Genomic DNA, 15,230 nt, shown 5'->3' with positions numbered 1-15,230 from the left:
ATCATGAATAGTTAGGGAGGGCCAGCCAGAGGAAGGATCTATCTACAGTGAGACCTCAGGGAAAGATTTTTCTAAGGAGAGGAAATAAAACGTGAAAAGGCTCAGGGATGAGAGAACAATGTGCTGGTTGATCAGCTGCTTATTTATGATTTCTTCAGCTGCAGTCAGTGATAGAAACTTGCACAGTGAAGCAACTCTATTTTTGCTATAGGCTTCTGCTTCCCAGGTTCTTTGTCAGGTCCAGGCTTCCGGACAGAGGTGGCTTGGGCTCTCAGTTCCCAATCACTGGCTGCCTTGTGGTGGTGGCCGGCTCCATGGGATGTCAGGCCTTGATCTCCACTCTTGGCCTGTGGCGTTTGGACCGCATGGCATCAGGGGCATTTTCTACTCTCACCTGCTCTGCTTACCGGGCTTCTCTTCCTTCTCAAGGCCAACTTTAGCATCTCTGGTCACAGGTGTCAACTCCATTATGTCCCAGCTGAAAGAGGCTGCTCGCCTCCAGGCAGAGGGGCTGCCGCCTTTCCAGGAGCCCTCTAGGAACCCCGGCTGCAGAGAGAGCTGAGGTGGAGGCCTCCCCTTTGAATTTTCCTGATAGTCAGGGCAGCAGCTCCGTGTTGTAGCATCACCAAGATCAAGGGAAACGTGTACTAGTCCAACCTTAATTTAACTTACAATCCCTGCCAATTTCATGTTAGCAGATCCTTTCGGAGGTGGAAGTAATGGGCCATATCATGCCTCGAGCTGGAGCAATGACTTATGTTGATGTCACTCACTGGCTTTTTATGGAAATTATTAATAAATCAGTAATTCTAACTGCAGTGATGTTGTTGTGTTTATAAATATTTGATTTACCTTCAGGTGCCCACATTTTCCTCCTCTTTACCTTAAACTCTGCTGACGTTGCTCTTCTTTTGGATGTGCCGCTCACTAGATTTAAGTTATCAGTAGTGGGAAAGATTAAATTATTTCTCCCCCCGCTTCCTCTCTGGAATATGGCTTTATCGTGTCTTTTCTTTTTCATCTTTGTGTGATTTTTGGCTCAGGTGGTTGGGGATGAAGCTGAGAGAATGCGACGTCTCTTGTGACAGAGATGAAAGATTCGTCCAGCCTCAGAAAAGGACGAAACTTTCCAATTATGGTCTCGCGTCGTGGAGACTTGTTGTTGGCATGTGTTTCTCCCTCCCTAAATTAATGACATTTAGAATCTGAAATGGTGTCTGATGTCTTCCTCCCACAGAGAAATATTTTCGTCCTTGCCACCGACTCATCTTTTGAGGCCCAGTGCTTTGATTACTACCGTGTGACAGGTTGAATGGAAAGGACTTAAAAAATCAAAATAGAAACAGAGTCCAAGTCGAGTATTTCTCTAGCAGGGATGGAGTTCCAGGCTCGCAAATGAAAACAGCAGCTGGGAAACAGCAAAAACTTTCTTACCTCTCAGGATCCAACGTGAGCTAATTGTTGTTATTATCTTTTTATTCTTCTGTTTCAGGAAATTGCAGCTTATTTAATAACATTTGAGAAACACGAAGAATGGCTAACCACCTCCCCTAAGACAAGGTAATATCCCAGATCTTGCAGTTTTTCAAATGTGTATAGTAAGTGGATTGATGTGCATTGATTACCTGATTTGACCAGTCAATTCATGGGCAACGAGTTGAAAATGCCATGTTGTGCTGGATGGCTTTCGACACTGAGGTCTCATTCATTAACATAAGACTGTAGCAGTGAATACGATCAGATGGATTAAAGAGTGCAAGTGCCATCCGCCAGTTGGAACTTTTAACCTGATGGCTGGATCCTTCAGCCGGGTGCTTGGAAGCCTTCACAGGCAGGAGCCTCAGGGGGAGTTTATTTTGGGAAATTGCTTGCCTGCCACTAGTGTTCTCTAGAAACGTGCTTTGAGAAAAGAGAAACCAGCTTAACTGCCCACTTTTATCTCAACATGTCTTACAAACTGAAAGTCAAGTTCTTGATTGGTGGTAAAGAGATTCCCCCCAAATCAGAAGCAATGGCTAAGCTCGCAGTTTATTATGCAGTAAATGTCCTTGAACCTGCTAACTGCCGCAAACACTTAGCTTCTCTCATCACTTGGGAATAGAGGGAACTGGTGAAAATATAGCTGACCTGCGTTCCGCCAGCACCAGTGATGTTAGCATCTTGTGAAGAATGGTGACGTTGGGACTTAGGGTTGATTTTAAAAGGCAGACTCTTTTTGTCCTCTCCAACTGTAGGTTTTTATTTTTGGAATGTTACAATCTAGAGCTTCGGAAATACATGGCCACTCTCTTCCAATTGCCGTAAGTTTTCTGTTAGCAGTGACAGGACCCAGGTGTTTATTAGCTGTCGGGGTGGTAGCTGGAGTGTGGTTTACACAGGATGCCTGGACTGCAGGCTTGAACTGAAGTGGTGGAATGTCCAGTCGGTTTCACGTTGGACAGAAGCCCCAGAGTCCCCAGGTTTGTTAGCTAGGACCAGGGAAGGGTTGAGTGTGTCCTCTGTGCCCGTGGCCCATCAGCTTGACCTGTTCATGCTTCCTGAGTCATGGGAAAGGTCATCCTTGGGAATGTTTATTCATTCTAGAAGGTATTTTAAAATACCACATTATTAGGCTTAGATATTTACTGGTTAGCATCTTTTAGGTGAGGGCACAATCCTCCCCTTTGAAGGAGGCTAGAGGGCATTGTGGAAGGAAGGTTAGTTATTGAGGCTCCCTTCCCCAGGTAGCTCTGATTGCTTTACCTCCAGCCTGAGAGTGGGAGGAGAGTCCCCCCACAGGAGTCCCCAAAACCTCAGCCTGCTGGAACCATGATTTTTTCTTTGCTATAAAATCAAATAGTTTATATCAGTCAGCTTTTGCTGTGATAATTCTGTGTAAGAAACGACCTGCAAGCTTAGTGACTTTAAACAACAAATCTTTATTTTCTGCTCATGGGTCTGTGGGCTGCCTGTGGCTTTGGGTTAAGGTCAGGTCTGCTGTGTGCATCATTTTGCTGTGGGACCTAGGCTGAGGAAGCCCCCTCTGCCTGGGAAGTTAGCATCTCCCAGAGGAGGGCAGAGGCTTACAAGCCCAAGGCAGTTGATGCAGGTGCAGTTGAAACTCCTGCTCAGATGTGGCATCATATGTCATGCCTGCTGATAAATCCACTGGCCAAAGCAAGTCCCTTGGCCAAGCCCATTAAGAATGGGGCTGGGAAGGACATCCCTCCACAGAGTGGGGGCGGGGGGGGCAGTGGAGAGGATGGGAATACAGTGTACTATTTGGTGAATACGGCCATGTGAAACTAGAGAGCCTGACATGCTCATCTCCCCTTTCTTCTGCGGCATCTTCTTGGAGGACATCATTCTCAAACTTGAGCAGGCATCAGAATCAGCTGAGGGCTCATTAAAATGCGGGCCCCACTCCAGGGTTTCTGATTCAGCAGGTGCGGTGCTGGGGGCCTGAGCATGTGTTATTTCTAACAAGCTCCCAGGCAGTAGGATGTGGCCGGTCTGGGACTGTACTTTGAGGGCCACTGGCCTAGTTTTCTGGGGGAGAAGGAGGCTTATCTGATTTCTGCCTCTGGACCATTTCCTGACTTCCAAGGGTGGCCCTTATCTCAAGCAGCCGCCAGCCTCTCCGTGCGCCCTTCACTCTCCGCTGAAACACTCCTTGAATCTAAGTGGAAAGAGAAGAGCTCCTCCTTAGCCAGAGAGGGAGCTTCCCTGGAATGTGTCCCAGGCCAGACATCTGATTTCAGGTACGCAGACACGTGCTGGGTTTCAGCCACCCTTTGACGGCAGAACAGTAGAACATTTCAAGGCAGCGGTTTTACCTCGAGTTTCAGCCTTTGGAATTTGGGTTACAATTGAAAAGGGGATGTCACTCAGGGTCATGCCTGACTCTCATGACTTTCTGGAATATACATAGAGCCAAGAGACCCCACCCCAAGGCACAGGGGTGTGCCTGGCAGAAGAAGGAAGGTGGGTTTCAGATGTGGTCAAATCCAGGTTTGAGCCCTGGCTCTGTCACTCAGTGGCTTTGCGACTGTGAAAAGGTCATCTTAGCTCCTTTAAAAGCCCTGGTTTTTCTTCTTCATAGAGAAAATGGAGTCACTGTTGATCCCGCCCTTGCTGGGTCACGATGAGGACCGAATGTGGTCATGTTTCTCATTCTGCTTTGCATGCAGTGCGGGTCTGTCCATGCACGGGTGTCACTGTGCCTCTTATCTGTGGCGCAGTCCCCAACCTGCTGGACGCTTTGACTTCAGCAGGCATCTGCCAGGATTTCTCCAGGCTTTGGAAGGACAAATTTCTTTCCTAAAGGCAGAGGGTGAAGACGGAAGGTTTCCTATTAGTATTATAATATCCACTCCGTGTTTACACTTGAAAGCTTCTTGTCCCAGGAGAAGCAAAACTTGCTGTGGTTGTTCAAGGACCTTCCTAAATTAGTTGTTGAGTTGTGTTTGGATCCCCACCCCCACCCCATCTCTAGTATTGAAATTAATTGGTGCAGTTAACTGCTGAGTTCATACAAACTGGCCTCCTGGTATTAAGGAATTAATGACACCAATACTCTGCTGAACGAGAAGGCAATACAACTTCTGTTTGCTGCTGCCGCCGCCACTGCTAATTTCATTTTAGAAAATTAATAAAAATGAATTGCACCACTGACATTTATAGAGTTTCCTAATAAAATGATACATTGTTTGTGTGGAGGAATCCCTATTAAATTAATTGTTGTAATCAGTTCACATATAGATGTTGGTATAGAAGCTGCAGAGGGGCCCCCTGCTTGTCTCCGTGGTTTGCTGCCGGCTGGGGGTTATAAATATAGTCCTTGCTCAGATACTGCCCTAATTACAGAGAAGGCCCCGGGAGCCCCAGCTCACCTGTTTAATAATGAGGTGTGCTACATGGAGGCTCCCAGGGCTGGGGACCCTGGGGGCAGCCGCGGTATCGCAACAGAGCTGAATGCTGAGCGTTCAAACAGCCCGTATTGTACTCTCAGCAACTGGGACCTCCGGTTTGAAAAATCACCCTGCGCGACGTGTTTTTTGGCACTTGCTGTGTGCTCAGTGTGATAATAATACCATTTGGAGACCCCAGGGAACTTCATGTTCCCCACCTTGCCAGGTGAATTGAGAATCTTGGAATGAAGAGTGTCCTCTGTCTAGAATGTTCTCCCAGCTCCTCCTGCAGGCCTTCACTGGGTGTCCCTTTCTCAGGGAGGTGTCCCTGGCCATGCAGTTTAGTCTCACCCCTGCCCTCACCCAGCCAGCCCCTTTCCTCATTTCTTGTTTTACGTTTCTCTGGAGCACTCATCGCCTTCTGACACACTGTGTCTGTCACAGTTGCCTTGCCTAATATATGTATTCATTACTTGACCCACTCCAAAGTGTTAGCACCAAGAGGAGAGGGATTTTTAGTGGGGCTTGTTCATGGGGCACCCCCAGCGCCTTGAACAGTGTGGACACCTCCCAGACCCTCAAGAAATATCCGTAAAATGAACAAAAGTGACATAGAAAGGTGAGCCTGAGTGTTGTGAAGGAAGGGACCTGGTTTTCTCCACTTCAGTTTTTCGGGTATTTCTAGTCCCAGTATTGTCCGGTTGAGCCAGCACTGTGTTCTCGCGCACCGCCCATGGGCCGGATGCTGTGCTTTGAAACCCTTCTGGCAGCTCTGCCAGGTATGGAAGGTACGTGCCCTCCTGGGACTGCATGGTGAGTCTGTGCTAGAACTGGAACTTGAACCCAGTACGATCTCACTGCAAAGCCCATACCCTTTGCTTTTGTGCCTGTGAAGGTTCCCAGGGAGCCCGTCAATAGCTTCTCTATTCCTCTCCGCCTCTCACTGCCGTGAATTCCAAACCATCTAGGAGAACCAGGCTCCAGGCAAAGGTTCCCTTTGTCAGTAAGCGTGGCTCATACGTGCCAGCCAGGAGGGTGTTCTACACTGCCCCCCGAATTGGAGTTAGCCCCCCAGTCACTGGCAGTGTGGAAGAGCGGCACACCACTGCAGGGGAGCAGGTCCCTTTCACCAGAGGGCAGGGAACCGGGCTGAGCCCAGGACAGGCAGACAGCTGCAAAACTGAGCAATCCCAATCATTTATTCCTGCTCCCCTGGGAAATACACAACCTTCCCTGGAAGCCAGGAACACACAAAGCTCAAGACTGAAATAAGAGCATGTCCTTCCCAGGAATCCTGTTTATACCCGTTAGAAAGAGGCTGGAAAAGGCTGTTAATTATCTAATTAATTAATTAGATTGATATAGATAGCACCTCAACACGGAAGCACTAAGGGTCTCATAATAGAATTTTCCTATAATGAACACTAAATGCCTTTTGGTCAATAAGCAATAAAACAGCCCAGTAGAAGGAGGGAGTCTAGAAGGAAAGGAGGAGAAAAGTGAGCCCCGAGTTTCAAAAAGACTCCAGTGGCTCAGAGAGAGCTTCCACTCTCCTCCTCCTGGTTTCCTGACCCCATCCGTCCATTCTGGCTTCAAGTGCCCCAGATCTTTCCCCTCCCTGATGGCGGTGGACACCAAGCTGTGATCCTTTGCTCTTTCTTCCCTCATTCTCCCTTGTGGGGCTCCCAGGACTCCCCGACTCCATGGTCTCACTATCAAGTCTCTGTGGATCATTCCCCACATCCGACTCTGTCTCCCCGGCACCTGCATGACGTATTATGATCTCCAGCTTGCCATCTTCCCCCCTCCTTCCCTCGCTCCCACTCTGCTTTCCATCTTCTGACTTCCCTGGTTCTAGAAGAGCCACCTCGTTTGTGGAGATGCCAGAGCATACAACTTGGACTCCAGGTGGCTCCTTTTTCTCCTTTGTCCCCTGCATCTCATTAGCCACCAACTCTGTCAGTGTTTCCAACTGTAATTCACATCCTCATTTTCGTATGCTTTCCCCCCAGGTTCAGCTGTGTCCTCACTGCCACTGTCACGCTTAGAGTATTGAAATATCTCCTACTAGGTTTCCTTCTCTAAGTCAAACTCCTCCTCCCCATTGGTTTGCCTGAAATATTGCTTTGATTCCATCGTTATTCTACTTGGAAGCCTCAGATACTTCCTGGGAGCTGAGGTTGACTCTCCAGTGATGTCGTTAAGGCCATTCTTCTGTCTCAACCCACCCTTTTCCGTTTATTTTCCTTGACGTCACACCTCTAGGTACTGCTACAGTTGAGGAGCTGCTGGCTGCTCTCTGAATATCTTTCTTGTCCCCCACTTTGGCCTTCACTTGGCATTGCCCTCACCTCGAATGCCCTCATGTCCAATCTGGTCTGCCTCTTCCTGGGAGCCTTCCCCAAACTCGCCAACTCAGGGCGAGCCCTCTTCCCTTCCTGCTCCCGTAGCTGCACGTGCTTTGTCGTCAGTTGTTTGCCGATTCAGCTGTCATGAGTAAGTCTTTCTTCCCCAGTGGGGTGGCGGGTTCCCCAAGGACAAGGTCATGCTGTCCCTTTTATCTCCTCACAGCCTGTGTGCAGGGAGGCCAGGGCTTTGATGGGGTGGAGTTGGGGGTGGACAGTGTGGATGCATTGCACAGCAGCAAGTTTGCCCACGAGGCAGGAGTGCCAGTGCTTGCCATCCATGGGGTTCTTTGTCCTAGACAGCCCTTGGGGTCCTGGCGTGGTGCCAGCCTGTGAGCTGAGACCTCTGCCTAGAAAGCCAGTGTTATCAGGCCCCAGGCTGGTCCTAGTGCAGCGGGGTTTATCTTTGTTCAGCCCCATTGTAAGACCCCTGGCAGTGACCTGTTGGCCACCTTTAAGGCATCTGCTCTTTGGGACAGACAGTTAGAGGAGTTTTCTAAGGAAGCCCCTATTCCTGGTAAGGCTGCTCGAGTGACCGGAATAGAATTGCAAAAACCATTTAAAAATTCCCAGAGCTGGAAAGAAATGCAATTCTGACACCTGCTGCAACCTGGATGAAGCTTGAAGGCGTTATACTCAGTGAAATAAGCCAGACGCGAAGGGCCACACATTGTGTGATCTGCTGACTGAGGGATCTAGAATAGTCAGCTCTGGAGATGGAAAGTAGATGGTGGTTTCCAAGGGCTGGGGTGGAGGCAGGGAGAAATGGGGAGTTAGTGTTCAATGGGTACAGCATTTCAGCTGGGGAAGATGGGTGGCAGTGATGATGGTGGCAGAGTAGTGTGAACTTACACTTAAAAAGGGTGAAAGTGGTACATTTTATGTTACATATATTTTACTACAATTAAAAAAAAATTCCCAGAGTTGCCTCTGTAGCTCTTCCTCAGGTATTCAGCTGGGCAGGATTGGCTAGGGTGGACGAATCATGTGTGTGCGTGCACGTGCAGGGGGTGCTGTTGGTGGCCAGAGTTCGGGAGGGCAGTTTTAGACTTAGAGCATTTTAGGACTCTGTACTTTGGAACTATGCAGGAAAAAGGAAACTGGGTCAGCAGTGGTTTCCATATGGTAACCTTTGCATTATGCATTGAACCGGGGACGCACTTCAAATTAACACAGAGACGTGTCACGTTAGGTGCGTTTCAGCATTTGTGTAATGTATCACAAATCCTTGGCCAAGGCCATCATTGGCCAAAGGGCAACTGCAGGGTGAGGGAGTTGGCAGGTGCCACGTCTGTCAGAGTTCCCAGGGAGCCTTCTGCCTGAAGACTTCCTCGCAGGGTACCTGTCACGTAGTTTTCATTTATTTCCGGGGGTGGGGAATGAGCTGTGGTCTGTATCCTGATGGAGTGTCTGGCGGTGTCTCGACAGTGGTAGGGAAGTCCCCAGTCTCTGCATGGAAATAGGTCTGCCCCGGATTCCAGTTATCTTTATCCTAGTTAATCCCAGAATACCACATGTCAAAGCAGGGGCAACCCACGGAGGCCACTTCCTCACATCCCCTCCGTGTCTAGGAAGTTGGCCGTGGTGGGGGCACTGATGGCCTGGTGGGGGATTGTCACATGCACTGGGCTCCTGATCAGAGGACATGCAAGCCTCATGTGACTTCAGTGGGCTTAGCCACCTGTTGAAATGGCAGCGCCAGTCCAGGGCTCATGTCCCTGGCACAAGAGCTGGGAGTTGGCCTCCATCCCACCCCTCCTCACTTCTTGGGGCCAGGAGTGCAAGTTCCCGGTGTCCTGGAGGAGCCAAGAGGGAAGTGTTGATGTTTGTGTCTCTGATTCCTCCCTGGGTTAGACATCTACGACCTGTGGCCCCTGCCCACCCCCCAACCCCCACGCTTTTTAAACAAATTTTGATATGGAGTCTCGCCGTCAGCCAGGCTGGAGTGCAATGGTGTGATCTCAGCTCACTGCAACCTCCACCTCCCAGGTTCAAGTGATTCTCCTGCCTCTCAGCCTCCTGAGTAGCTGGGATTACAGGTGCCCGCCACCACTCCTGGCTAATTTTTGTATTTTTAGTAGAGACGGGGTTTCACCCTGTTGGCCAGGCTGCTCTCGAACTCATGGCCTCAAGTGATCTGCCCGCCTCGGTCTCCCAAAGTGCTGGGATTAAAGGCATGAGTCAGTGTGTCCGGCCCTCCCTTCTTTTATTTTTATAAAAATTATACATGTACATAGTTTAGTATGTCAAATGGCCCTAAAAAACTTGTAAGAAGATAGCAGCCTCTGCACTACAGCTCAATCCTGTTTCCCAGGGGCAGCTGCTCTCTGGTCTTTTGGTTCTGATATTTACCTCCAGCTTTCTAAATATGTTGACTCTGCTGTTTCTTGATTTGTCAATTTTAGACATCATCTTCCGGCTTCCTCAGATGCTAACTGAGGATTTAGCTTTCTTACTGTGTCCACTGCCTGGCTCTTCCTTACCTGGGGGAGGGGCTGGTTAATGGAGGGAGCCAGCTTTCTGTTGGTAACTCTGAGGTTCAGCATCTCTACATTTTTTCTCTGGAGCCATCTGGGTTCTCCTGAGAAGGATTGTGGATGTGCTGCCTAGTTTGAGCTGGCCTGGCTGCTTGTGGTCTGGGAGCCAGGCAGGGCAAGGGGCTGGGAATGTCAGCATTCGATATGAGAGCTATCACTTAATTCTCCCAGTTTATAGCCCGTGTTTCTTGCCTCTCTTCTGCTGTTTCTGAGTTCGGAGTCTTTCCGGACTCCACCTCTTCAGAGAATCAATGTGTCTCCCACTGGGGCAGAGGCCAGGGGGTGGTTGCCTGTCTGCTCAGTGTAGATGTGGGACCCCGGGAGGGTCTACTGCCCCCTACACAGATGTGTGAGCTCCCTCTGCTTCCCACCCCATTCCTAACTTCTGCCTTCCGTGGCACCTGCTGCTTCCAATTCACAAGTCTTCTGGGGGCTTGGCAGGTGGGTTAGCGTGTTGTTCCTGGGTCCCCTGCACGGCACTGGGGTTTTCGCTTCCTAGATTTGGCTGTGTCAGTTACCAACCCTGCATCTGCTTCCCGTCTCTCCAGAATGTGTTGGCGTCTCTTATCCATGCTCGTCTCTGTTCCCCTTGGCTTTCCCCTTGTGGATTTATACTTGTTTTCATTCCTTTACTGTCACTGGTGAGGACGAGCCATGCTTAGTCCTCCCTGTGAGCCCTCTTTCTTCCTCACTGGTCTCCCAGAGTCGTGCCGAGTGGGACCCCCTCCCCTTGTTTTCTCATTCTTCCTCTCTCTCCTCTTCGTTTTCTGCTCACTGTCAAGCTAACTTGCTGTTTCACTCTCTTGCTTTTTTCTCTTTTTCCAAGTCTTTTTCAGTCTGCAGAAAGAAATGCCTCAATGTGCAGTTTGGAGGTTTCTAAGTGCGCAGCTGCTCAGGGCTGGGAAATCCTGCTGCTGACATGCACACATGCTTCTTGTGTGCGAGGCCCCAGGTGCGCAGCCCGACCCACACCAAGCCCTGGCGCTGGCCTCCTCTCCACCTTCTTAATGCACCATTCTTAGTTTAGAGCCTTTCCTGGCATTGGCACAGGGGCGTGGTGTGGCCTCTCCCTGAGTAGAATTTCAGGGATCTTGGGGACGGCCAGGGCCGTCCACTATGCTGTGCATGTCCCCTAACAGTGGGATCTCAATGGCTTTGTTTTTACACGGTTCTGCATGTGGGACAAAAGCCTTCGCGGCAGAGGCTTCATGCCAGGGTGCCTGTGATGCACGTTGGGGTGCTCTGACACCCCAACAGGAGACTGCCCACCCAGGGTGACACTTGCCGGTGTCTCTAAGCAGGACACCTGGCAGTGATTAATACTTCTGAGAATGGAAAAGCCCCCTGGCACTGTGTCCACACTGATCGATAGGTATTTGCATGCCCTGTCCGTGTCCATTGATGGTCATTTTGTTTTGTTTCTGGCGCCCCCCCAGTTTATTCTTAGCATCTTCAGCCCCCTCTCCTGGGTTTGGAAAATTAGGACTGCCTGGTATTTCTGTCATGGGCGTGGATTGGCATCTGTGGTGTTTCCTCTGGATCAATTCTGATCTAATAAATTGTTGCTCGCTGCCCACGGAAAGGGAAAGGGAGCTGGCCTGCGGGCCTTATGGCGTTATGAGGTGGGAAGGCAAGTTCTCGGAATAAAGGACTTTTTGCAATTCATAAGTTTCTGTGTAATGAGTAATCACCAGATCATCTGGGGGTTCTGGGCTGGAGATTCTCCCCCTGTGCTGTTTGGCTAGGAGGTATTACTGTCTTTGCTATTCTTAGATTTTCCACAGTCCTTCATTATGGAGCTTTCTAAAAAAATTAAAAATAAACCAAAAACAAAGGAAGGAAATCTTTTCTGGTTCTCCAACTCTACTGCATATCCCACTTTCACTTGAGCTTTTGCTTTGCGTGGTGTGTGTGTGCTTACACACATGTACGCACATACACACACAGCACACATGCACACATGTAGACACATATGTGTGTGCTGTGGCACATACAGACATAGAACCATACACATGCACATAGATACACAACTACACACGTACACACGACACATATGCATGAACAAATTTGCAACACACAATACGTGTGTGCACACAGCACACATATACACATGTACACATGTAGGCACATACACACATATGCATGTGCCCAGGCAATACAGACACAGAGGATATACATGCACTTATACACATCACTACACACATGTACACACAACACACATGCACAAGCAAATATTCAACACATAATGCATGCATGCAGCACAGAAATATACATATATATACATGTACACACATGCATAAATACACAACACACACACATACACACACACACAGCTTCCTGTATTGGTCACTGTTCTCTTGTAAGAAGTCTCTGGGAAAATTTTTCTTCTGTTCATTATGTGTCTTAGCGAGTTGAAATTTTTTGGGTAGAGGAAATTTTCTCCTCAAAGAAAAAATTAATTTTTCTATACTGGCTACTCCTGACCTCACCTGGCAGGGAATTTGTTGTTAATTAAGCTGTTTAGTGTGAGGTGACTCTGGTGGGGAAGAGGGAGCGAGAGTCCAGGCCGGGGCAGCCACGTCCGGGAGGGGAGGGTCCTGCTCTGCTGAGGACAGGGGAGCTCACTGAAGCATTGGTAGCTGGCGTTGTGACTTCCCATCACTCCCTCCACCGGGATGATCTGTAGGAATTCAGGATCTGAGTTTTTTCTTTTGGCCTTTACCTGCGCTGGAATTGAATTTGCATGTAGAATGGCAGCTGGTGCCTAGGCCGAGGGATCAGAGAAGTCAGCCCACTGTTAGGTCTGGAGAACGATGTCGAGGCAGGTGATGAAATTATGGAAAGAACAAATGTATGCGCAAGGATGGAGGAGGGAAAACAGATGAGACACTTTTGCTTCTCCCCAGGAGCACAGCCTGCACCGTGAAATGTGCCATTTCCACATATTTTCACACCGAAAATCCACGGCCCTTCCGCCTCCAGTGTCATGAGCTCGCTCTAATTAATTCAGTTCACCAGTGTTGGGCGATGCTTCCCTTCTGATGCTGGGGATTGACCGTGCTCTGTTTGGGGAACGGGTGTCATCTTCTCCCTGGGTTATGAGCGAGCCCTTTTATTCCTGAGCTGCATGACACCGAACTGTCACCTTCTTTAGTTGTTGGTTGGCACCCACTCTTCTCTTTACTCGGTGAATACCTTCCGACTGCTTCCTGTGTGCCAGGCATTGTGCTGGGCATTGGGACATAGTGGTGACAAGACAGATCATTTATAAGAATTGCAACTTTGGGGAGTGCTATAAGGGTCAAGTGCAGGGAGAGGCTGCACCTCTAGTGCATGGGGTGGGGGAGGTTGGGCTGCCTTCCAGAGGGGCTGCTGGGTGCAGTGGGGGTTCCCAGCGGGGTGGGGGGTACCCTTGAACAGGGTGCCTACCTGAGTAGCTATTATTAACACCCTTGCCTGGTTGCCCTGGGGGTGGAGAATGAACTGGAAGTCCAAGGGTGAAAGTAGAAAGAACCCGGGAGTGCTCACATGTCAATGTAGATGCCATTTTATGGATGGGAGGACTGAGGCACTGTCTGTCTGAGATGCACATATACACACAACTACACACATGTACACACAACTACACACATGTACACACAACACACATACACACAACTACACACGTACGCACAACACACACGTACACACAACTACACACATGTACACACAACACACATATGCACACAACTACACACATGTACACACATACACACTACACACATGTACACACAACACACATACAGACAACTACATACATGCACACACAACACATGCACAAGCAAATATTCAACACAATGCATGCATGCAGCACAGAAACACACATACACACATATACATTCATGTACACACATGCATAAATACACAATACATACACACACACACACAAACACACAGCTTCCTGTATTGGTCACTGTTGTCTTGTAAGAAGTCTCTGGGAAAATTTTTGACTTATCCTTGTCCTGTTAGCTGCTGTCAGCAAAGACGCAGTGGAGTCTGACCTTCTGAGTGTGGAGAGCCAGAGGAGCTCTGGGGGAACTGGATCCCCAAAGGCTCCAAGCACCAAGCTTTGGTTCCCCTTGAATGCCAGCTGCTCAGATTTGGTTGATGTCAGACCCACCTGTCCCAGCGTCCCCTAGCACTGTGCTCCTTTTAAACTTTCTCCCCTCCCATCTCTATGTGCTCAGCCCCTCCCCTTCCAATCAGGCTGTCAACTGAGGCTTCAGGAGAGAAAGTGGTCTCTAGGGACAAGGGGTAGTGCTGACTGTGGCCGCTTCACATCACAGGCCCATTTACATGTGAGAAAACTGTGGTTGATGATGATGATGGTGACGGATAATGGAGAGACTGCATGGGGGGAATTATTCTTAGATATAATTGCCAAACTTTGAATTCTTTTTTAGCTGTGATACAGAATTCCAAGGTGAGAAAAAAATCTCTCCCTTCACTTTATGAGTAAGTGATTTGGTTCTGCTCCTTCTAGAAAAATTCCAGCCTTAACCCCATCTATCCCATCAGTGTGTGTCTGGGAATATCCCTAGTTACGCCATTTCTCTGGTGCTTAATTTCTTTACCCAGTGCCAGAGGGTCTGCAAGGATATGTATGCGTTTTGCAGTTTATTAATTTTGCATTAAATAATTAATAGTATGGTTAATTGATGAATTATTCAATTTTCAGGTAAAATGGGATGATAAATATTCATAACTTATTTTATTAAGGGAATTTCCGTTTCTTATGTCATTAAATCTAGATTAACAAAGGCTGATTTTAAATGAAGATTGAAGACAATTGTGCTTTGGAATTAATTTACCAAGTTACGGTCATTGCTTTGTGAGTTTACCCCCTGCCAGAAAGTTCGGGCTCATCATCTGGAAAAGTATCTGAATTCACAGAAGTCACATTGTCATCAGTTAGGAGAATTCCCCAAATTTGCTGGGAACTTCCCATGAAGGACACTGACAGGCCCACGGTGGGGTGGCTCGGAGGGAGGGGCGGATCTGCGGCCTTTTCCTCCATTCCACTGAGCACTGGGCTGTTGCTTTGAGCTGTTTGTTGTCTTCTCAGGAATTGGAACACAGTTTATTATTAACATTAGTTCGTACATCCCAGGGAAGGAATGATAAGGTGCATATGCCTCAAGATTTTAAAATAACTTTGGGGCCAGACATGATGGCTCACACCTGTAATCTCAGCACTTTGGGAGACTGAAGTGGGCAGATCACTTGAGCCCAGGAGTTTGAGACCAGCCTAGGTAATATAGTGAGACCCCCGTCTCTACAAAAATACAAAAATTACCTGGGCATGGTGGTGCACCTGTGGTCCCAGCTACTCGAGAGGCTGAAGTGGGAGGATCACCTGA

The 15,230-nt window shown here is 48.6% G+C and overlaps 1 protein-coding gene across 13 annotated transcripts in view; it reads left to right on the top strand.

Annotated features, from left to right (window-relative positions):
* CAMTA1 (calmodulin binding transcription activator 1) overlaps nucleotides 1-15,230 on the top strand; it is a 980,974-nt gene that overhangs the window by 306,457 nt on the left and 659,287 nt on the right. For all 13 annotated transcript variants that reach the window (XM_054441126.2, XM_054441083.2, XM_063668430.1 and 10 more), the window contains one exon: nucleotides 1,493-1,560. In XM_054441126.2, coding sequence (XP_054297101.1) covers nucleotides 1,493-1,560 — 68 coding nt within the window. The remainder of the gene's footprint in view (nucleotides 1-1,492; nucleotides 1,561-15,230) is intronic.

This window comes from Pongo pygmaeus, chromosome 1 (assembly GCF_028885625.2).
Source record: "Pongo pygmaeus isolate AG05252 chromosome 1, NHGRI_mPonPyg2-v2.0_pri, whole genome shotgun sequence".
Classification (NCBI taxonomy): Eukaryota; Metazoa; Chordata; class Mammalia; order Primates; family Hominidae; genus Pongo; species Pongo pygmaeus.
Note: the sequence above shows the minus strand (reverse complement) of the source record. Positions and strands in the feature narration are given on the sequence as shown.